Below are 22,225 nucleotides of genomic sequence, written 5' to 3'. Positions count from 1 at the left end.
GCCCAGCTGCCCAGAGATTCACCCACCTCCCTGTGTTCCTGCGGCCAGCTAGGAAGAGACTTGGATCTACTCCGGAGTTCTGCAAAGAAGCAGACGGCTCCTGCCCCCACCCTGCCTGAGCGGTTAGACTCACCAGCGGCCGGCTCAGGCCCAGACGGGGTCATTTTCACCCGACTCCGAGCTTCGGTTGGGCGTGTGGGCAGGATTCCGGCTCAGCCGCACCTGGTTCCCCTCCCTCCCTCGGTCACACTGACTCATCTGCACCTACAGCACAAGCCTTGTACCCCCCATCACGCCGAACGGGATCCCTGCCCTGCCCCTCTCCACCGCAGGCTCGAGGATCCCCGAGGTCCCTTCCCGTGACTTCCAGCCCATCGCTGTTCCCTTTGGGGAGGGTCTTGCCCTCTCCAGGTGCACGGGCGACAGAGGGGCAGGTCCTTTCTGGGTGTGCCACGTAGACTGGTGCCAGTCGGTGCCACCACTGCCCAAAGCAGAAGAAACAGCAGCGGCTGCTCAGAGGTGCAGGGGCCTGAGGCTGCATTTGGCTCGTGGTGCTCGGGTTCGGTTTCAATCTAGACTTTTAATGATTCAGGGCCATCAACATCAGGAGGTTCCTGCCCTGCTAAGAACGGAGCTGTGCCCACCCCAACCCCCACAGCTCGTTCCAAGCCGGGGACACGGACATGTTACGAGCTGGGGCTGGATTCAAACCAGCGACCTCCAAGGGAAAGGCCCCATGTCCCACTGCGGGGCCCCTCTAACGCCCGGGGGCCATACGAAGCAGCATTAATGACTAATGCCCAGAGCTGATACAGGCTCCCTGCTTTGCCCTGCCAACGGCTAACACCTCCGTGGGCGCCCGCGGGGGGCTGCTCCAGGGTGGAGGTCGTGAGCCTCACACACAGAGCAGAAGGTGCCCAGGCAGTCAGTTTATTTGAGACGAACAAAACCAAGAGGAACCAATGTAAGCCACTCGGGGGGTGGGAGCTTGGGGTTACCTGGGCGTCTGGACTGGACTCACTGTAAATGTAACAGTCCCAGGGCACCGAAAAAAGGATTGTACATGCACACGGACGCGCACACACGCACACTCACATGCACATTCCCACGTGCACACTCACATGCACACAAACACAGGCACACACACACACACGCACACCCACAGGCACCAGGGCTAGACACCCTGGAGAGCTGCGGCCCGGCTCGGCTCCTCTGCACACCAGGGAAAGGGCTGTGACCCCACCGCCCCTGGAACCAGTCCCCCGGGGTGAGGGCTTTGGGCTCAGACACCTCTGGGCTCCTCCTTGTCCTCACCCAAAGGCTCAGGCCCCTCACGGCCCAGAGCTTCCCCCTTCCCCGAGTTACCCTCCCCACTGCAGGCGGGCAGGGGGCAGCCCTGGACCGTGGCCGCCGTGGGCTGCAGCAAAGACATCATGAAGCGTTTTCTCACAAGCCGCCACACTACCAAGGCTACGCCGCCAAGAAATATAATCGCCCCCAGCACCACTGCGACTATCACGATCCGGGACCTTGGGGGAACTGTGGAGACAGTGGGAGAAACACGAGTCGGGGGGAGCCCCAGCTTGCTCCCCCCCCGCCCCCGCCGGGCCCCCGTGCCCCCTCCCCCCCCCCCCCCCCCCGGGTGCCCGGGCGCCCCTGAGCCCCCCCTCCTCCAACAGGACACAGTAGCCCTGTCTCAGTGGCCCCCAGCCAGCCCTTGCTGTCTGCCCTGACAAGAAGGGGATCAGACCAAGCCGGCAGGGCTGGGGACCCTGCCCCAGACAGAGACCACCTCCCGGCCCAATGAATAGCCCCGGCCTGGACCCACAGACATGTCACGAGGGAGCCAGTGATGGAGGCAGGCATGGAGCCCATGGCTCTGGGTCCCGAGTGCTCCCAGCCTTGGGCCCGGCTCCGGGGGCTGGCACGGAGCCCCTCCGCAGAGGGGAAGGAAGGCGCCCTGGGGCCCGTTGCTTTTACCTTGGACGAGGACATCGACCTGCCCCAAGCTGGCCCCGTATTTGTTCTGTGCCAGGCACCGGTAGGTCCCGTTGTGGGCGCGCTGGGCCGAGTGCACGGTCACCGTCCGGCCGTGGTCAGACAGCTCCATGCTGGCGTTGGAGGGCAGCTCCCAGTGCAGCTCGGGCGGGGGGTTCCCCTCAGCGCTGCACCGCACCGTGAAGTTAGCGCCGACCCCGAACTCCAGCCGCTCCACGGAGACCTTCACGCTGTGGGGCGGGGCTGGAAGGGCAGGGGGAGAGCAGGGGTCAGCAAGGAGGGGCCATCTGGGAGTGACCCCCTGTGGGCCCCAAGGGAGGGGCTGATCCCCACCTCCCACCCATGTGCCCCACACCGTCAGGCTTGCCCCAGTTGTCTCCTGGCCATCCTGCCAAGGGGGCGATGGGTATCACTGTCCCGGTATTACTGGGGGGCAGTGCTGGGAGTCTGGGCTCCAGGGTTGGAGTCCCAGCTCGGGGTGGGGTCAGAAAAGAGAACCCTGCCGGGGCTTTCCCAAGTGCTGCAAAGGGAGGAGGGTCTAGTAGTTATAGACAGGTGTTGAGAGCCAGGACTCCGGGGTTCTATCCCAGCTCTAGGAGAGGCCTGAGGACAAATGGGTCAGAGCGGGGGGCTGGGAGCCAGGACTCCTGGGTTCTGTCCCTGGCTGTGGGAAGTAATTTTGTTTTTTATTTCCATGGTCTCAAAAAGAGACAAAAAGTAATAGCAAAAAATAATTTTAAGTACATCAGAAGCAGGAAGCCTGCTAAACAGCCAGTGGGGCCACTGGACGATCGAGATGCTAAAGGAGCACTCAAGGATGGAGAAGCTAAATGAATTCTTTGCATCGGTCTTCATGGCTGAGGAACATGAGGGAGATTCCCAAACCTGAGCCATTCTGTTCAGGTGACAGATCTGAGGAACTGTCCCAGACTGAGGTGTCATTAGAGAAGGTTTTGGAACAAACTGATAAACTAAACAGTAATAAGTCACCAGGACCAGATGGTATCACCCAAGAGATCTGAAGGAACTCAAATGTCAGATTGCAGAACTACTAACTGTGGTATGTAACGTATCATTTAAATCAGCTTCTGTACCAAATGACCGGAGGATAGCTAATGTGACGCCAATTTTTAAAAAGGGCTCTAGAGAGGACCCCGGCAATTACAGGCTGGTAAGCCTGACTTCAGTCCCGGGCAAACTGATTGAAACTATAATAAAGAACAAAATTGTCAGCAGGGCCGGCTCTAGGCACCAGCAAAACAAGCGGGTGCTTGGGGCGGCACATTCTTAGGGGCGGCATGGCCGGCGCCAGAATGCTGCCCCTAAAAATGTGCCCCGGCCGCCCTAGCTCACCTCTGCTGCTGCTGCCACGGCGCGCGAAACAGCTGATTCGCGCGCTGCTACTCGCCCCCCCTCCGTCCCAGGCTCTCAAACCTGGGGGGGGGGAGACTCCGAGTGGCCGCGGCGCGGGCGCCGCTTCTCCCCCTCCCTCCCTCCTAGGCTTGAGAGCCTGGGGGGAGGAGGCAGGGCTGGGGATTTGGGGAAGGGGCGGAGTTGAGGCGGGGCCGGGGGTGGGGTAATTAAAGAACGGGGGGGGGCAGCCAAAATTGTTTTTGCTTTGGGCAGCAAAAATTCTAGAGCCGGCCCTGGGTGTCAGACACAGAGATGAACATAATTTCTTGTGGAAGAGTCAACATGGTTTTAGTAAAGGGAAATCATGCCTCACCAATCTACTAGAATTCTTTGAGGGGGTCAGCAAGCACGTGGACAAGGTGGATCCAGTGGACATAGTGTATTTAGAGTTTCAGAAAGCCTTTGACAAAGTCCATCACCAAAGGCTCTTAAGCAAAGAAAGCTGTCATGAGATAAGAGGGAAGGTCCTCTCCTGGATTGGTAACTGCTTAAAAGACAGGAAACAAAGGGTAGGAATAAACGGTCAGTTTTCAGAATGGAGAGAGGTAAATAGTGGTGTCCCCCAGGGGTCTATACTGGGCCCAGTTCTATTCAATATAATCATAAATGATCTGGAAAAAGGAGCAAACAGTGAGATGGCAAAATTTGCAGATGATACAAAATTACTCAAGATAGTTAAGTCCCAGGGAGACTGCGAAGAGTTACAGAGGGATCTCACAAAACTGGGTGACTGGGCAACAAAATGGCAGATGGAATTCAATGCTGATAAATGCAAAGTAATACACATTGGAAAACATAATCCCAACTATACGCATAAAATGATGGGTCTAAATTAGCTGTTACCACTCAAGAAAGAGATCTTGGCGTCATTGTGGAGAGTTCTCTGAAAACATCCACTCAATGTGCAGCGGAGTCAAAAAAGTGAACAGAATGTTGGGAATCATTAAGAAAGGGATAGAAAATAATACAGAAAATATCATGTTGCCTTTATATAAATCCATGGTACGTGCACACCTTGAATACTGGGTGCAGATGTGGTCGCCCCATTTCAAAAAAGATATATTGGAATTGGGAAAGGTTCAGAAACGGGCAGCAAAAATGATTAGGGGTATGGAACAGCTGCTGTATGAGGAGAGATTAATAAGACTGAGACTTTTCAGATTGGAAAAGAGACGACTAAGGGGGGATAGGGATTGAGGTCTATAAAATCATAACTGGTTTGGAGAAAGTAAATAAGGAAGTGTTATTTACTCCTCATAACACAAGAACTAGGGGTCACCCAATGGAATTAATAGGCAGCAGGTTTAAAAGGAAGTATTTCTTCACACAATGTACAATCAACCTGTGGAACTCTTTGCCAGAGGATGTTGTAAAGGCCAAGACTATAACAGGGTTCAAAAAAGAACTAGAAAAGTTCATGCAGGATAGGTCCATCAATGGCTATTAGCCAGGCTGGACAGGGATGGTGTCCTTAGCCTCTGTTTGCCAGGAGCTGGGAATGGGCGACAGGGGATGGATCACTGGATGATTCCCTGTTCTGTCCGTTCCCTCTGGGGCACCTGGCACTGCCCACGGTCGGCAGACAGGACACTGGGCTGGATGGACTAGGGTTACCATATTTAAAAAATAAAAAAAGAGGACACTCCACGGCCCCTGGCCCTGCCCCTTTCCCACCCCGCCCCTACCCTTTCCCCGCCCCTTCCCCAAAGTCCCCGCCCTAACTCCCCCTCCTCTCTCCCAGCCACGCGAAAAGGGCTGCCCGAGCACTACCGGCTTCACGGTTTGCCGGGCAGCCCCCAGATCCTGCGCCCCCGGCCGGCGCTTCCCCAGCACAGCTGGAGCCCGGGAGGGGAAGCGCCCAGCCGGGGGCGCAGGGTCTGGAGGCTGCCCAGCAAACCATGAAGCCGGTAGCGCTCGGGCTTCGGGCAGCCCCCTTGCCTCCGGACCCTGCGCCCCCAGCCGGGCACTTCCCCTCCCCGGCTCCAGCTGCTCTGCTCCTCCCCTGACTCAGACTTCGGCTCTGTTTAAGAGCCAAGCTGCCCGAGTGCTACTGGCTTCGGGCAGCCCCTGTGCCTTCAGACCCCGAGCCGCCGGAGCAGAGCAACTGGAGCCCGGGAAGAGAAGTGCCCGGCCGGCGGCTGGGGTCCGGAGGCACAGGGGCTGCCTGAAGCCGGTAGCGCTCGGGCAGCTAGGCTCTTAAACAGAGCCGAAGTCTGTCTGAGTTGGGGAGGAGCAGAGCAGCCGCGGGAGGGGAAGTGCCCGGCCGGTATTTTTCCCGGACATGTTCGGCTTTTTGGCAATTCCCCCCGGACGGGGGTTTGATTGCCGAAAAGCCGGACATGTCCGGGAAAAACCGGACGTATGGTAACCCTAGGATGGACCCTTGGTCTGACCCAGTCTGGTCGTTCTGATGGTCAGGAAGCTGCTGCACACTACGGACTAAGGACCCCCTCGCAGTAACTGACAGCTCCTCACCCCAGACCTGCAGGGTGGCCCTGGCGCTGTCACTCAGCACCTGGAGGCCCACGCGGAGCCAGGCCTGGCACACGATCTCCTGCCCGTGCTGCATGGGCTGCACCACGAAGCTGTACCCCACGGCCGGGCTGCCGCGGCTCTTGTTGAGGGTGCTGTTCCCGCTGCTCAGGGTGACGTTGATGTCGGAGGGGCTGGAGCCGGACACAAGGCTGGAGACGTTGCAGGTGATTCGCTCCTGGTGACCGGCCACCATCTCGGCTCCCAGGTGGATCTTGGGGGGTGAGAATCCTGGGGGGGGAGAAGGGGAAACAAAGGGGAATGAACCTTCCTGTAGCTTCTCCCTGCCTTCTTGTAAAGACTGTGCTCGATGCCCGGGGAGGCAGGACTCCTGGGTTCCATTCCGGGGGGGGAGGGGACTGTGTGGGCTGGTGGTTGGAGCTGGGACGCAGGACTCCTGGGTTCCGTTCCCAGGTGTGGAAGGGTCAGTGGTAGGAGCTGGGATGCAGGACTCCTGGGTTCCGTTCCCAGGTGTGGAAGGGAGCCGGTGGGGGGAGCTGGGAGCTAGGACTCCTGGGTTCCGTTCCCAGGTGTGGAAGGGGGCCGGTGGGGGGAGCTGGGAGCTAGGACTCCTGGGTTCCGTTCCCAGGTGTGGAAGGGGGCCGGTGGGGGGAGCTGGGAGCCAGGACTCCTGGGTTCCGTTCCCAGGTGTGGGAGGGGCAGTGGTAGGAGCAGGGTACTGGGAATCAGGACTCTTTGCACTGACTTCTAGTTCTTGGAAAAGTCGTTCCCCTCCCAGGGGCGGCACTGGGGGAGTGGGGGCGGGGGGGGGAGTGAGCGCGCGGTTAAACCTCAGCGTACGGTACACGTGGAGCCTGGTTTTTTCGATGATCTGCGGGTTGCTGCCGTAGCACAGGGGCTCCAGGATCCAATCCGTGAGGTTGGAGATGTGCAGAGACACCCATCTGTCTCCCCGATCCGTCACCTTCGGCACCGACGTCTCCCAGCCCAGGCTGCTGTGATTGGAGCACGTGCTGGTGCAGTTCAGAACCACGTCACCCCTGAACGCCACTGCCGGGTCCTTGGGCACGATGCTCAGGCCGCATGGGTCCGGGCGCACTGGGGAGCAGGGTGAGAATCAGACAGGCTCCCCCCAGCCCACATGGCCACAGCATCCCCCCCCCCCCCGGGACACCAGGTGGGCCAGGACAGGCTGGTCCCGCTGCCCAGGCCTCCCTCTGGGACATTGGCCTGTGGCTCCAGCTGCAGTGCTGGGTTGTGTATGTGTATGTGTGTGTGGGGGGGGGGGAGGGGTTGTTACAGCTGCATGTAGCCCCGGGGAGTGAGGAAATGCCAGATCTAGGGGGGCCTCGGCAGCCTTCACCCCCTTTCTCCCGCCTGGAGATACAGCCGTTAATTAGCCGGGCACTGGGCTGTTCTCTCCCAGGACCCCTCCTCAGTCAGTGCCCGGAATGGACGCACAAGGGGGCAGCAGGCCTGGCAAAGTGTCTGTCACAGTTCATTGCAACTGCACCTGTGTTTGCCCCCCTCCCCACTCCCCCAGCACTGCACTCCTCAGGCATCACCTCTCTTGGGCAGAGACCCGCAGATCTCAGTCTCCTGCAGGGTTCCCTGCCTACGCGGTGACCAAACCTGGCAGCCCAGAGGGCTGCACGGTGCTTTCTCTGCAACGCCATGAACGGTGCTGTGGCACCCTGGCACCGTAATATTCACCACAGGGCTTGTACAAAGTCTGCCTTGTGAGGTAGCATCCTAAAAGTCTTGGTCTGCTAGACATGAATGTCTCGTTGGATTGTCGGTGCTATCGTCGTATGTGAAGTGATGAAGTTTGGCAATGTACCTGTTACTGAAACGTGCTGAGGCTGAAAACACCCACAAGCCGCCTTTCAGGCACAACAGTAAAAATGCCAAACAATGTTGGTGGCTGATTGAAGAAATTCACACGAGCACAAGGATCACCTCAGGAACTGTGTGCAATAGAAACTTCTCTGAGCATAGGCGCTGACTTCGTGGGCTGGAGCACGCATGGGGAAAAATTAGTGGGTGCTCTGCACCCACCGGCAGCCAAGCTCCCCTCACCACCTGCCCCACCTCCTCCTCCCCCCGAGTGCACCACGTCCCCGCTCCTCCATCTACCTCCCAGCGCTTCCCGCCCGGCCACCGCCAAACAGCTGTTTGGCAGCATTAGCGCATTCCGGGAGGGTGGGGGAGGAGCAGGAACGTGGCATACTCAGGGGAGGAGGCAGGGAAGAGGCGGGGACTTTGGGGAAGGGGTTGTAATAGGGGCAGGGAGGGGCGGAGTTTGGGCAGGAACTTTGGGGAAGGGGTTGTAATAGGGCAGGGAGGGGGCAGAGTTGGGGCAGGGACTTTGGGGAAGGGGTGAGAAGGGGCAGGGACTCATGGAAAGGGTGGGGTGGAGGCGGGGCCGGGGGCAGAGTGGGGGGTTGGGCACCCACGGGAAAGAGGGGAAGTCGGCGCCTATGTCTCAGAGCCAGCTCTACATAGTGGGAACTGTTTGACCCAAGTCATGGCAAAAGAGCTTTCCAGCAAGTGGGGAGAAGATATAAAAAGGGGGAAATGACATCATGGGGGGACTTCACTCTCCCTACAACAACACACCTGGAAACACCTGAGGAATAAGACTGAACAGGGGGGAAGTGATGGTCCCAGGTTAAAGGGATTTTTAGCCTGGGAAAGCCAAGGCAGCTTGTGCCTTAAGAATCCGCCAGCCTGTTTATCACTCAGGGCGAGAATTTGCTAATTTGTATCCTACCTATCTAGTGTGTTACGCTCAGTCTGCGGTTTTGTTTATTTACTAGGTAATTTGCTTTCACTTACAATCACTTAACATCTATCCTTTGTATTTAATAAACTTATTTTTGCTTTGTCTAAAACCAGCGTGCGGGTGTAGCAACTTGGGGCAGAAAGCTGTTGCGTATTTCCTCTCCACATTGAGGGAGGGGGCGAATTTCATGAGCTCACGCTGTGCAGTTCTTGGTGCAGTGCAAGAGGGTATAATTCTGGGTTTACACTCGGGGGGGTGGGGGGCTTAGGAACTGGGAGGTGCCCTAGCTGTGCCTCCCCATGCAGAGCTGCTCACAGCGTCTGTATGTAACTGTGGCTGGGTGTGTCCCTCCCTGTGTGTGTGCTGGTAAAGGGCCGGCTGGAGCCTGGGAGGGGGCTTGGCAGGCTGGTCACAGCAGTACAGTGTAAGGGGAGGCCAGGCTGGTGGGTCGGGGGGTTCAGTGGTACCCCAGTTCCAGGACCCCCCCCCGGGGGGACCTGTCACAGGCGCTTTGGCCCCGAGCACAAGCTACTCCCCGGCCCTTCCTAGGGCTGTTATTCTCAGGTGAAAGCGCTACGGAGAAGACACAGAGCGATGAACGGGCCGGCACAAGCGTCCCAGAGACCACCCCAGGCAGTGCTGCAAGCCCCACCCCACACTCAGAACAACACGCACCCCCGTGCCAGGTCAGTCTCCCCTGTACACCGCTCAGGTCTTTGGTCTTCAGAGCCCGGGAACAGCGAGTCAGCCGGGCAGTGGTTCTTTGCTCAGGGCGTAGCCTCTGAAGGTTGGGTCTGCCGGTGGGAACTTGCTTCCCACCCATCCCCAGGTATTTCGTGGGAAACCCACTGAATTTTTCTTATCCCCAAAGTTTCTTTTTGTCTGGCACATAGTTTAAAATAGTCCTTTGATGCTCAGACCACTTGCCAGGTTTACACGGCCCCCGTCGCCCTGCGAGGGATGCTACAGACGTCCCACACACACACACACACTTGGCATTTACACTCCAATGGGACTCCCCCCCCCCCCCCTGCAAGCTGTTTAAACTTGATTCACTCAGAGCGACACAAGACCCAGTAGGCAATTGCCACTCGCATCCCGGGGCAGCCCGGCCTTTCTTTGTAAAGTCGGGGGGTTGGCGGTGACGTTACAAAGAACTCAAGAATAAAATCATTATAAGTAACGAGTCAAAGCCAAGGGCCGTGGCTCATTTGTAACTCACCAGTCAGATCCGTGTCCTCCCTATGGATCTGCAAATGTTAACTCTTTAACCTCCTCCCTCTCTCTGGGTTAGGAACGGGGGCTGGAAGCCCAGCGTGCCAGCTGGCAGAGCGCTGAGTGGGAGGTTCTGTTTCCTGCCTTATGCCTGACCTAGGAGAAGTAATTTCCCCTTTATGGGCTTGTTTTCCACCTTCAGTCTCTGGGAGCTTGTTTCAGTAGGACTGGTTCTCACGCTGCTTCTGCGCTGCGCCCAGCACGACAGGAGCCCGACGCCAGCCGGGGCTGTTCCGTGCTACCGAAATATGCAGAGAATCACCATCTCCAGCCATCACTAGTGCTTGGGAGGGGCCCACGGCCAGCGCAGAGCCATTCCAACGAACGCTTCTGCCAGGGTGGGAGAGTCTCTGCTACTCACAAGGTCTGTGTGTGTCAAAGCCGACCGGCCCTGATGCTCCCTCCCCTTCAGTTTCAGCCACAGCCCGAGGGGTGCTCGGTCTAGCCCTTTGGAGCCCCGTTGGGGCTCGCCTCACCCCGAGCTGTGACTACAGAGCCCAGGTCCCGGTGCCCCGCTCCAAATCACCCCGGCCCGGCCCCAGAGCTAAAGGCACCGGCTGGCACCTGCCGGGCAGGTTTGGATGCTGTTGCGTGTGGCACTGCGACACTACAGGCAAGTCGGGAAGAGAAGGTTGAACCCACTCTCGACTGCTCATCTTCAAATTCCCCAGCCACGCGGCCTGAGCGCCCCGCCAGCGGACCCGGAGAACACGCAGCTTACCCAGAGGCAGGCAACAGAGCAGAACCAGGGGTGTCAGGCCCAGACAGAGGCAGTGAGATGTCATCCTGCACCAGGAGAACCGTGTGTCTGGAGAGGCCACCCACAAGGCAGGTCCCACCCCTTCCTGCTCCGGGCTGAGCAGCGTATCCTGGCATGCTTTCCCCGCTCTCTGGGAGCGACCAGCCCGGCTACCAGGGGCAATCCCACAGGCTGCGACAAGATGGGGTCACTGCCCACCCCACAGCCTCACCACTGCTCTGCCCCTCTGCTTCCCACCGGGCCCCGGGGGAGCAGAGACCGGGCACAGCACCGCGCATACTGGCCATGCGCCTGCTCTGTCCCCCACACCAGGGGCTGGGCGCAGGCCTTTATGCCCACTCCACGCAGGGCTGGGAGGCCCTGTATGGGGAGGCAACTCGTAGGGGGCATTTCCACCCCTTTTACGCTGCCCAAGCAGCATCAGCCCCCAATCTCACCAAGCTGCAATTCAATCCCCATGGTGCCGATGCCTCCGGCCTCTCGGTGCATCCCCCCGGGGAGCCGGCTGCTGCCCCCTTCCCCGAGGGGTGAGAAGCAGTAGGAGGGAGACAGGGGTGGCTGATCGATGTCCTGACCCTCAAAGGCAGTGAAGTATCTGAGATTTTTCCCCCCGGGCAGATGTCCTGGCTGTAACTCAGCCCCCTCCCTGTGGCTTCAGCTGCATCCAGGTTTCTCCTTCACTTCCTGTCCCAAATTGTGGTGCAGTCTTGTTGTGCAGCTGTCATGCTCCACCCCAGAGGTGGCTGCACTTCACTGGTGAGGGAAAGGACCTGGTCAGCCCCTCCCCCGAGGCTGGGGAGCTTTGAGGTCTTCTAAAACCACCAAAAAAGGGCAAAGCTGCTTCTTATCACACACCACACAGCGTCTGCAAGAACAAACATGTTGACAGCAGCATATGGCCGGGTGTGTGAAAATCTTGGCTAAGACCTTTACGCAGACACAGGGGGCTGTCAAAGGAAGAGGCCAGTTGCACCCCTGAGAGCAAAGGGAGGGGCTCCAGTCTGGCCTTGGCCAGGTCACTTGTTCCCTGCAGCCCGGAGGCACGGCCTCGGAAACCCAGCGGCAACGGTGATGGGCACCAGTGTAAGAAGTCAGGTGCCCGGCTGGCTGGCCGGGTCTGCTAGACAGCAGGATGCGTCCCGAGGGAGAGAGACGGTGTGGGGATGGATGAATGGCTAGCTATGGGGCCTGTCTGGGGATGAATAGCTAGAATCGAGAGACAGAGGGGTCTGTATGGGGGGCGGGGGGATTGCACTGTCTCTATGGAGATAGGCAGTTCTGGGGAGAGACGGAGTGACCTCCGGCTGACCTGCCCCTCTGCGTTCTGCGCCCCTGCCGCGGCATGGCCTTGCGTCGTGCGCACGGCGCTGGCCGTGGCTATTCGGGCCTGCTGCTCTCTGTGGCTGCCTTTCCTCCAGGGAAAAAAACAGCCTTCGAACAGGCACCCAAAGCAGCAGAAGGGAGGGGCTGGGCACTCCAGACCTGCTGGGACCAGCCCGGCTGCCCGGGGCCTGAGACTGCGAGATGGAAGGCGCTGGAAGATCATCCTGCCCGAGGTTAAAATGTTCTGGCCTCGTGCTCAGAGAGCTGGGCTGCGACTCCAGGAACCCAGGGCCTTGTCCTGCCACAATCTCTGGAGCCGGATTGTCAGAGCTCAATGGGGAGGCGCGGGGGCTCGGCCCATAGGAAAATCCCCCCTTTCAGTCTCTGGGCTCTAGTTCCCCATCTGTAACGTGGGGAGAACGGCACTGCCTTGTCCTGCCACAAGCACTCCGGGGCGGGGACGGTCTCTCCGGGCCCCTGCTTCCCAACACAAGGCCCGCTGGGGCAGCCCATGTGACATCCTCAGGGCCACACAGGCAGGATATTGTGTGGATGCAGCCCCCAATGGTAAATCAGTTGAGAAGTATTGGTCTGGGCAGCGCCCGGCGCGACAGGGCCCTAATCTTAGCTGGGGTCTGGGCAGTGCCCGGTGCGACAGGGCCCTGATCTTGGCCGGGCTCTGGGCAGCGCCCGGCGCGAGGGGGCCCTGATCTCGCTGGGGTCTGGGTGGCGCCCGGCCCGACAGGGCCCTGGGCAACGCCCGGCGCGAGGGGACCCTGATCTCGCTGGGGTCTGGGCAGCGCCCGGGGGCCCTGATCTTGGTCGGGGTCTGGGCAGCACCCGGCACGAGGGGACCCTGATCTCAGATGGGGTCTGGGCAGCGCTCGGGGACCCTGATCTCGCTGGGGTCTGGGCGGCACCCGGGGGCCCTGATCTTGGTTGGGGTCTGGGCAGCACCCGGCGCCATGGGGCCCTGATCTCACTGGGGTCTGGATGGCGCCCGGCACGACAGGGCCCTGGGCAACGCCCGGAGCGAGGGAGCCCTGATCTCAGATGGGGTCTGGGCGGCGCCCAGCGCGACGGGGCCCTGATCTTGGCTGGGGTCTGGGCGGCACCCAGCACGACGGGGCCTTGATCTTGCTGGGGTCTGGGCGACGCCTGGCGCGACGGGGCCCTGATCTCGGTTCGGGACTGTGGGTGCTATCATAATACACCTACTAGTAATTTAACAAGGCAGCCCTGCGTGGTGAACGACAGCTTTCCTCCCTGGCACGCAGAGGCTGGAAAGGGACAGGACGATGGCGTCGAACGTTGTTTTTTAAAACTGCACAGAAGCCACCAGGAAAATGCGGTTCTGAGCCAAAGAAAACAGATCCAGGGCCCGTTCCTGCCCCCTTGCCCCAGGCAGGATCCGGAGGAACTGCACAGAGGAGGGAAGCACAAGCAGACGCTGGCACCAAAGGTCTCCCGTGAGCCATGTGCTCAGAGCCAGGCAGGAAGCTGCAATCAGCAGCCACACACAGAGGAAGGACCCAGCACTTTCCGCTCAGCGCACCAGTCTCCCTGAAGCCCCGGGAGGGAAGAGACGGGCGACGCCCTGAAACTGAGCAAGGGAGGCGGGACTGGAGGGAGGCGCTGACCCTGCTGCCCTCGCTCCACTTGCAGTGTGGACGTTCCCATGAACCTGCCTGGGCTCCAGCAGCAGTCGGACTGACACAGCACAAACAGGACCAGAAATCAGCAGCCCTGGCCTCTTCACTGCCACAGCAGAGCATGTGTGAGACGTGGGGAGCGGGCCCCGGGGCTAGTCCCGGCCGGGAGCAGGCCCCGGGTCCAGTCCCGGCCGGGAGTGGGCCTGGACCTCAGAGATCTCGTCTCACGTCTGGAAGCGGCATGTTGGTTTGTTATTGTAGGGTCTCTCCGAGGATAGGCTGCACACAGCAGTGTGTTATTGTAGGGCCTCTTGTGAATGCTACACAGGCTGGTTTGTGATTGTGGGGTCTCCTCCCACCCAGTTTGTTATCATAGGGTCTCCTAAGCACTGGCCTGCCGCTGTTCATTACTAGTATTTTACAGAATGGTTGCAAGGCACCAAGTCTTTAGAAAGCTCAACTTCCCCGGATGAGGAACGGGCCCAGCCAAGAGGAACTAGCCCTTGGGAGTGACTGCGGCTGCAGCTGTGAGTGGCATGGCCCAGCCTCCACCCTGCCCCGAGCAAGCGCTGCCCTCCTGCCCTGCAAGCAAAGCTTGCCCAGCCCGCCCTGGCTGGACGCGTGATGCTCTGTCTGTCTCCCGTGCCTAAAACAGGCCTGCCCTGCGGCATCACGGGGGGGGGGGGGGATGTTAACCCCCCCCCTGCTGTGAGCTTTGGCTGCCACACCCCCGCCTGCAGGGCCTGTGGACAGCGCCACAGAGCAGGAAGCCTAGGGGTTGGGGGCATGTGGGGCAGGGAGGCTGTGCGGGACAGACCGGCTCAGCCAGCAGTCCTGAGACTCAGCGCCGACCCGTCGCACACCCAGGGGAGACAGCCCCTATGCCTGGGGTTCGAGCTGCCCTGGCCCGAGCCCCCGCGTGACGGACACAGGCTGCCCTCACGCAGCTTCCTCAGCCCCCGCAGGACCTGGTGTGACACGGTACCTCAGAACAGCACTCTGGACCCCCCGTATCCCCCCCGTCTCGCCATGAGGATATGGGGGGTATAAAGTACGCCCAGTGAGGTGTCATTTTAAAAATCTTGATCTGTTGAACGTTAACAGCCTGTTGTCTGACGCACTGAAATCCTTCGTGAGGCTGGGAACCCACCGCCAGCCTTCAGGCCCCAGCGAGCCGCCAGACAGGGGTTAACGGCTCATCAGCACCCATCCTTGAGCCTGCGGGCAATGGAGACGCCTGACCAACAAGGACTGACCGACCCCTCACTGCACGCGGGAGGAAGGGAAGTGCCGTCATCACTTGGCCTCACTCCCCCCCCACCTCAACCCCTGGAAACCCGGCTGGAGGCAAAGAGCCAACTGGGGGAGGATGGGCCCAGCCAGGGAGGGAGGATCTGTGACCTGTTTGTACCATCGGTCAGGGTGAGACACAGCTTGAGCCATCCCCTGCTTTGCCTGCAGAACTCAGAATGCAAATTTCTTGTTTCTTAAGTAACCGACTCTGATCTCCACACGTGGTACTTGCATCTCTCTGCGGTTACGAAACCTGGTTTATATTTTACCGAAAACAGCCTGTTTTGGTTGAAGAACGTGGGGGATCTCAGCTCACTTTCCAAAGGCCGGAGTGTGTCCTCACCACATCGAGGGGGGGCGGACGGGTAATGAACGGGGCAGCACTGGGCTGCACGGCTGGGGAGGAATTGGCTGTTGTTGGTTCGAGTGACCTGGAGATGGCTCGTGTACCGCAGCTGGGCAGTGCCCGTCAGAGGCTGGTAACTTGGCCACAGCATCACAGCCTGGGGGGACAGGCAGCTCAGCAGTCCCAGAGTCCAGGCTGCCCCCCAGGGACCCCATCACACCTGGACAAACCCAGCTCCGCCCGCAGCAGCCCCAAGGGCCAGACCAGACAATCCTCGCTCCCCCGCTGGCTGCTCCAGGCCTACAGCCCCAGCGCAGTACACGGGTTGCATGGCCACGTGCCACGTGCAGGGTGAGGGGTGACGCCCCCCCCGGGGGCTGTGCTCCTGCTCGCTCCCTCCCCTCCCCCAGTTTAGGGTAAACCCTTCAGGCAAACGGGAACCCCCTCCCTGGCCCGGCAGCCCCCGCGGGGAACGCTGGGCTCGGATGCCTGGCGCCCCAGCCCCACCGAAGACAGGACGAGCCAGCACCAGGCAGTGCAGTAGCGGCAGTTCTTTAATGGCCGTGCGTCGGCAGGACAGGCCGTTTAACGGTCACGCTCCAGGCAAGCCGGAGAAGGAAACCCTCCCCATCCTCCCGCCCCCAAGGGCGCGGCCCAGCTTCCCTCCTGTCCACCGGGCAGAGAACAGTCACTTCCAAGCCACTTCGCAGCCCGCAGGTGCATCGTGGGAGGGCAGCGGGACGCTGCCTCGGCGCCAGTCCCCTTTCCGCACGCGCTCAGTGGGGCCGACTCACTCAACAGGCTCGCCGCGCAAGGGGCCTCCCTGCGGCAGGCGCCGTCCCTCAGGGCTAGGGGAAGTCGCTGTAGGGCAGATGGAAGGGGTATAGGGCGGTGTAGCGGGAGTCGTGCCATAGCAGCTTCTCCTCCAGGAAGGCGAGCGTGTCCAGCGTGAGCACCAGCGTCTCGTGCTTGAGCAGGCTGTACACGTTGAGACCTGCGAGAGACCCAGGGCGGGGTCACGGCACGCCCAGCCCAGTCCGGATCTGGGTGGTGCAGGGTAGCCCAGCACCCCCTGCCCACGTGGCAGCTCCGGCGATGGTTCCTGACCCCCCACCCCAGAGGCAGGCTCATCTCAGCGCCGGGCGAGGGAGCCCTCTATAAACAGCCTCCGCGCCCCACCCCAGAGCCAGCTGCATTCTCCCCCCACCCACGCTGGGAGGAAGGGACGAGGATCGTGAATGGCTGGTGCTTGCTGTACTGCAGGTGGGGGCCATGGTACGAACCCCCCTTACAGGGCAGTACGCGGCAGGGAGGGAAGGCACCGCGTCCCGCAGGCCAGGGCTCTCGTGAACACCCCCAGCTGGGGCCCCCTTGGGAGGCCAGCATGGTGACCTTGGAGGGCCAGCACACCCCCCGCCCCTCCAGCACTCACCTAGGGCTGGCACCAGGGTGATGGTTTTCAGGCTGGCTGCTGCCTTCATGATGTTCTTGGGCATCTTGTTGCTGGAACAGAGGCAGAGGAGGAATCGTGAGCTAAGCCCAAGGCTGCCCTGGGGACTGCCCCCCACGCCCGAGACCCTCCTCCAGGCTGCGTGCAGGGCCTGGAGCGCCGACGCCAGCCAGGGGGCATTGGCACGGGGCAGCAAGGAGACCAGTCCCCACCTCTCTTGGGGAAGGCTGGGAGCACTACCCCCTAGCCCAACCCCTGCAGCACTCTCAGATCTCGTGCCAGCAGGGGGCGCTCTACTCCTGGGCCCCAGGCCCGGCCTCCCCAGTGCTCTCCTCTCCCGCCAGGCCCCCAGATCACGCCCTCTGCTGGGTGTCTGGGGTTTACGGCTCTCCGCGTCTCCCCCCTCCCGCTCCCACTCACACATCGACAATCAGCACGGACTGGCCCCAGCGCCTGTGTTGTGCTAGGTCTGCCAGGTACTGGGGGTCAAAGGTCGGCATGTCCAGGCCATCCACAACGTGCAGGTTGTCCTGGAAACACAAAATACGCTCGGTACCTTTCAGCTGCTTTACCCCAGGGTGACCCCTGTCCCCGTCCATCCTCTAAGCCAGCTGAGGCCCTCCCCATCCCCGAGCCAGCCAGACCCTCCCCCTTTCAGCTGGGCTGGGAAAGGGCCTTCTAGGAAGGGGTCACAACCCCTCCACCTCCTAGTTACCAAGTGACCAGAACGCCTGGCAACAGCGCCCTGCATCTGGCAGAATGAGATCCTGGGGACCCCAGCCCACCCCTCTTCCATCTGTGAGCGAGCCGAGTGATTGTACACACAGCAGGTCCGGGCAAGAGCAGGGGCCAGAACCCAGGAGTCCTTGTTCCCAGTCCCCCTGCCCGACCTAACCCAGTCCCCTAGCCCGGGACAGAAGCCAGGAGTCCCAGTTCCTACTCCCTCCACTCCCCATGCCCGATCTAACCCAGGAGTCCCAGTTCCTACCCCCCTCCCCCTCACCCAACCTAACCCAGTCCCATAGCCCGGGACAGAAGCCAGGAGCCCCAGTTCCTCCTTCCCCCACCCGACCTAACCCAGTCCCCTAGCCCGGGAGAGAACTCAGGAATCCCAGTTCCTATTCCCCCGTGCCCGATCTAACCCAGTCTCCTAGCCCGGGACAGAACCCAGGAGTCCCAGTTCCTGCTTCCCCCGCTCCTCCTGCCTGATCTAACCCAATCCCCTAGCCCGGGACAGAAGCCAGGAGTCCTGGTTCCTGATCCCCCTGCCCGACTTAACCCAGTCCCATAGCCCGGGTCAGAACCCAGGAGTCCCAGTTCCTACTCCCCTGTGCCCAACCTAACCCAGTCCCCTAGCCCGGGACAGAACCCAGGAGTCCTGACACTCCACCCACACACACTAAGAAGCCCAGCGGCCCGTGTGGGCCCTGTACACCGACAGTCGCACACTCCTGCTACCTGCATCAGCTTGGCCGTCAGCGCCACCTTGAGGCCCAAGACGCGCACTTTCATGGGCAGCATGTAGTAGTAGCTGGTGGGACCCCTGGGGCCATGGATGATGCCGCCTGGAAGGGAGAGGCAGCAGGAGGTCAGGAGGGATCCGTGCCCGCAGGAGGGGGCTGGGCAGGAGGTCAGGAGGGATCCGTGCCCGCAGGAGGGGGCTGGGCAGCAGGCGGTCAGGAGGGATCAGTGCCCGCAGGAGGGGGCTAGGAGGGCGCCTCGGATTCAGGGGCACGACAGGCTCTGCCTTGAGCAGCCCCCCTGCTCCCACACTGCACAGCACTGTACTGACTCCACATCCAGAGAGCCCGGCTGCGCCCCCCGCTGAACGCACACGCGCTGCGGCAGCGTCCCCAGGCAGCACCAGTCATGGGCCACGCGGCCCCGGCTGCGCCCTGGGGCACGGGAGACAGGAGCAGGGCCCAGAGTCACGCAGCTTCCGGGGCCCTGGCTCCGTCTGCCCCCTGCCCCCCACCCGGCGTCACAGTAATGGGCTCAGAATCTGGACGATTCATTTGAATTATATGTGGTGAATCACAGAATCTCAGGGGTGGCAGGGACCTCAGGAGGTATCTAGTCCCACCCCCTGCTCAGAGCAGGACCAACCCCAACTCAATCCCCAAATGGCCCCCTCAAGGATTGAACTCACAACCCTGGGTTTAGCAAGCCAAGGCTCAAACCCCTGAGCTCGGGCAGAACCCACCAGGGCTGGGAGCCACTCACCGCCGCGCCAGAGGGGGGAGCGGATGCTGCCGTGCCGGGCCCGGCCGCTGCCCTTCTGCGCCCAGGGCTTCTTGCCGCCACCGCGCACCTCCGCTCGCGTCTTCACCTTGGCGTAGCTCTGAAAGGAGAGCGCGGGTCAGAGCGCCCAGCGGGCGTGAGCACCTCGGGCCTGCCTGACCCAACTTGCTCCCGCTCAACGGGGGAGGGACTTGTCCTACGGCACACAGAGATGGGGATAGGACCCAAGAGTCCCGACTCCTAGGCCCCCACTTCTAACCACTCCCGGAGCTGGGAACAGAACCCAGGTGTCACTGGCCTATGGGCACGCTCCATCCCCACTCCTCAGACTGACAAGCTGTCATTCCGCTCAGGGTCCCCACCCCCGGCTCTGCACACACTCACTATCCTCTTGTAGTTCCTCTGCCAGACTGCGACCGTGTGCAGGATGTCGACCCTGCAGAGGGAAAGCACAGAGACCAGGGGGTTGGCGCAGGCTGTGTGTGTCTGAGGAGCACACAGCAGTGGGCAGAGCTGCAGCTTAACAAGCAACATCGGGGAGCAAAGACCCCAGGGTTTCATGATTTCTCGGCTCTGGGTTGGAATTAACCCTGGGCAAAGGGGCCGGCTCAGCAGCCGCAGACACAGGATCCCTGTGTTTAGCCACAAGGCCGTCACTTGGGTGATCCCCTTGGGGGGGCAGAGAGCAGTTCAGTCGATGTTCCGCCAGCTTTATCTCAGCGCAAAGGTGACTGTGGGGCCCAGGCCAGCAAACAGCTCTGAGACACCTTCAGATCGGGGCTGACTCGGGGCCGGATCAGAGCCAGCACCCCAGAGGGAAAGGGCCCCACGTCCCGATCCCCACCCCCTGAGGCAGCCATTCCCCGTAGAGGGTTCTCATTCCCCCTCAACCCGGACGCTCCCCGGGCCGACGACGCGACTCTGAACCATACCGGGGCATTACTGCAAAGACATCGGGATGCAGGTCTGCTAGGCCCACGTGTCTGTCATCGTAGTGCCTGAGCGACTCCACCCAGGCCTGCACGGCCGTGCGGTGAGAGGGGATTGCAAGGTGGCAACCCCGCAGGACAGGAGCACTGGAGATCACCAGGGGCGGCTTTTCTAGGAGGCACAAACAAAAGAGGTCTGAGCCCGCGCGCTTTGTGCGGCCACAAGCAGATCGTAGCAGCCTCTGGCCAGGAATAACCGGCCCATTTTCAGTCCCAGTTAAAACTGACCATCCCGGATTGGCAACACATAAGTCACTCTGCTAAGGCAGGGAGCAGAGGCCAGGTGCTCATCTCCAGCAGAACCACAACCCGCTGCACAACTCAACTCCAACAGCCAGCCAGGCACCATCACACACACAGCAAAGCAGACAATGGAGCGAGAGCGTAAAACTGGCTCTCTGGCCACCCTACACGCACTGGTCACAAGCAAGCCAGAGCTACCAAACACATCCAAGAGCACAGTCTGCCGGCAAGTGACCAGGCAGCCCCTGGATCTAGTGGCGAGGGCACCTATTCCCACCGCTGCCCAGCTGGGTGACCTAGGGCAAGTCCCTTCTCCCCTCCTGCCTTTGTCTGTTTAGACCAGGGGTAATCAATAGACAGACTGAGGGCTAAACCTGGACCGCCAGATGCTTTTGAATGGACCCCAAAATATTTTTATTTACTTATCATGATTGTTATTTTTTAATTATTTTCTCTGAAGTCTGGACCTTGACTATACCTTGAACAAGAAATTTGGACCATGACAAAAAAGAACTGACTACCCCAGTAGACTGTGAGCTCTTTGGGGCCGGCGAACACCTCTCACTCTGAGTCTGTGCAGCGCCTGGCACATCGGGGGCCCCCGACCCTCAGTCAGGGGCCTGTGCAGTGCCCAGCACCACAGAGGCCCTGAACCGCAGTTGGGGTCTCCAGGTGTTACCATAATACAAATAAACAGCAATACAACCACCCTGCCATCAGAGGATGAACTGACCTCTATCGGAGGTTCGGAAGACACTTCCCCTGGGGGACGGTTATCCCACTACTACCTCCTGCAGGGTTCCCCCCCGAAGCAACCGGTGCTGTCCCCTGTCACACCCAGACTAATCCAGCTGGCTCCCCTGGTCTGTTCCAGCAAGCTTGGTCTTGCTCGATCCCTGCATTCCTGCTTCTTATGCCACCTGCGATCTCATTTCACACCCGGCCACCACACCAAGTCCGGGCACAGGAACCGCAGAGGCAGCGTTTTAGAACCATGAACGGGACTCACCTGCCTGGGTTGTGGCATCCACGTGTGGGGAGGGTGCGGGCGCCTCGGGAAGCCCCAGCCGGCCGGCCGAGGTGGCCAGAGCCTTGGAGAGGGAGGAAAGACAAGGGGAGGGAGCGGTCAGAGCACACAGTAGTGAGGGGAAAGGCGCAGCGGTGGAAGTCGCATGTTGCACCCACTGTTGTTAAAACGCCCCAGGCGCGGGCCAGCGCCGTACGCCAATGCTACGTCGCCATGGCTACCCTGGTCAAGGTGTGGGGGAAATCGCCCCCCTTGGCCCCACAGCTGCGGTCACTGGAGCAGATGGGGTGGCTATGCCGGCCTGTCGTATACGCTGCATCTACAGGAGGGGGCTGTGCCAACCAAGCACTAGCAGGGCCTGTCCCAGGCTGGCAGAACCTGATCAGCTGAGAGTTTAAACCCCACACTGGAGCCCTTTGCGAACTCATTCACCCTCGCCCCTGAGCCAGCTCCTCCCCAGGGGACCGGGGAGTCCAGCCCAGCCTCGGGGGGACACGAGGAGATGCAGCGGCGACCTGAACGGGGGCCGCACTCAGCCCCAGGGAGGGAAGAGGCCCGGAGAACGCGGGGCCCCGAGCCACACGTCCCCGCTGGGTCAGCTCCAGCCCGTCCCGTTCACCCCCATCGGGGCAGAGGGAGCTGGGGGCGCAAAGGGGCAGCCCCCTCCTCCCCGCCCACGGGGCGTCACTCCGCCGGGCTCTGCCCTTTGACCCCAGCCCAAGGCCCCTTCACTCCCCCCTCCGCTGGCCCTGTGACCCCGACACCACCCAGCCCCGAGCTCTGCTCTGCGCCCCGGGCTCTTCTCCCGCCCCATGGGGCCCTTCACCCCGCGCGCCCTCTGACCTCTGACCCCCCACAGGGGCCCTTCACCCCGCGCTCCCTCTGACCCCCCATGGGGCCCTTCACCCCGCGCGCCCTCTGACCTCTGACCCCCCAT

General features: G+C 61.0%; 2 protein-coding genes across 3 annotated transcripts in view; both read right to left on the bottom strand.

The window, feature by feature from the left end:
* Positions 1 to 914: 914 nt before the first annotated feature.
* On the bottom strand, positions 915 to 11,458 carry LOC117888647 (vascular cell adhesion protein 1-like). Of its 2 annotated transcripts, none has more exons than XM_034792238.1 (5): positions 11,162 to 11,458; positions 6,745 to 7,002; positions 5,887 to 6,174; positions 1,981 to 2,241; positions 915 to 1,539 (listed from the first exon to the last, which is right to left on the bottom strand). In XM_034792238.1, the coding sequence occupies exons 1-5, from the start codon at positions 11,211 to 11,213 to the stop codon at positions 1,283 to 1,285; spliced, it is 1,116 nt and encodes a 371-aa protein (XP_034648129.1). In that variant the 5' UTR covers positions 11,214 to 11,458; the 3' UTR covers positions 915 to 1,282. The 2 variants fall into 2 exon arrangements, with proteins under 2 accessions (XP_034648129.1, XP_034648127.1); XM_034792236.1 differs by lacking the exon at positions 11,162 to 11,458 and adding an exon at positions 10,686 to 10,804.
* Positions 11,459 to 15,874: 4,416 nt separating this feature from the next.
* MRPL4 (mitochondrial ribosomal protein L4) overlaps positions 15,875 to 22,225 on the bottom strand; it is a 16,347-nt gene continuing 9,996 nt past the window's right edge. Inside the window, exons 2-9 of the mRNA XM_034792244.1 lie at positions 21,271 to 21,353; positions 19,962 to 20,130; positions 19,414 to 19,465; positions 19,012 to 19,129; positions 18,247 to 18,353; positions 17,209 to 17,318; positions 16,771 to 16,841; positions 15,875 to 16,332 (exon numbers count right to left, since the gene is read on the bottom strand). Coding sequence (XP_034648135.1) covers positions 16,187 to 16,332; positions 16,771 to 16,841; positions 17,209 to 17,318; positions 18,247 to 18,353; positions 19,012 to 19,129; positions 19,414 to 19,465; positions 19,962 to 20,130; positions 21,271 to 21,353 — 856 coding nt within the window. The 3' untranslated portion in view covers positions 15,875 to 16,186. The remainder of the gene's footprint in view (positions 16,333 to 16,770; positions 16,842 to 17,208; positions 17,319 to 18,246; positions 18,354 to 19,011; positions 19,130 to 19,413; positions 19,466 to 19,961; positions 20,131 to 21,270; positions 21,354 to 22,225) is intronic.

The sequence above is a fragment of the Trachemys scripta genome, chromosome 16 (assembly GCF_013100865.1).
Source record: "Trachemys scripta elegans isolate TJP31775 chromosome 16, CAS_Tse_1.0, whole genome shotgun sequence".
Taxonomy (NCBI): Eukaryota; Metazoa; Chordata; order Testudines; family Emydidae; genus Trachemys; species Trachemys scripta.
This window is presented reverse-complemented; position numbering and strand designations above follow the sequence as displayed.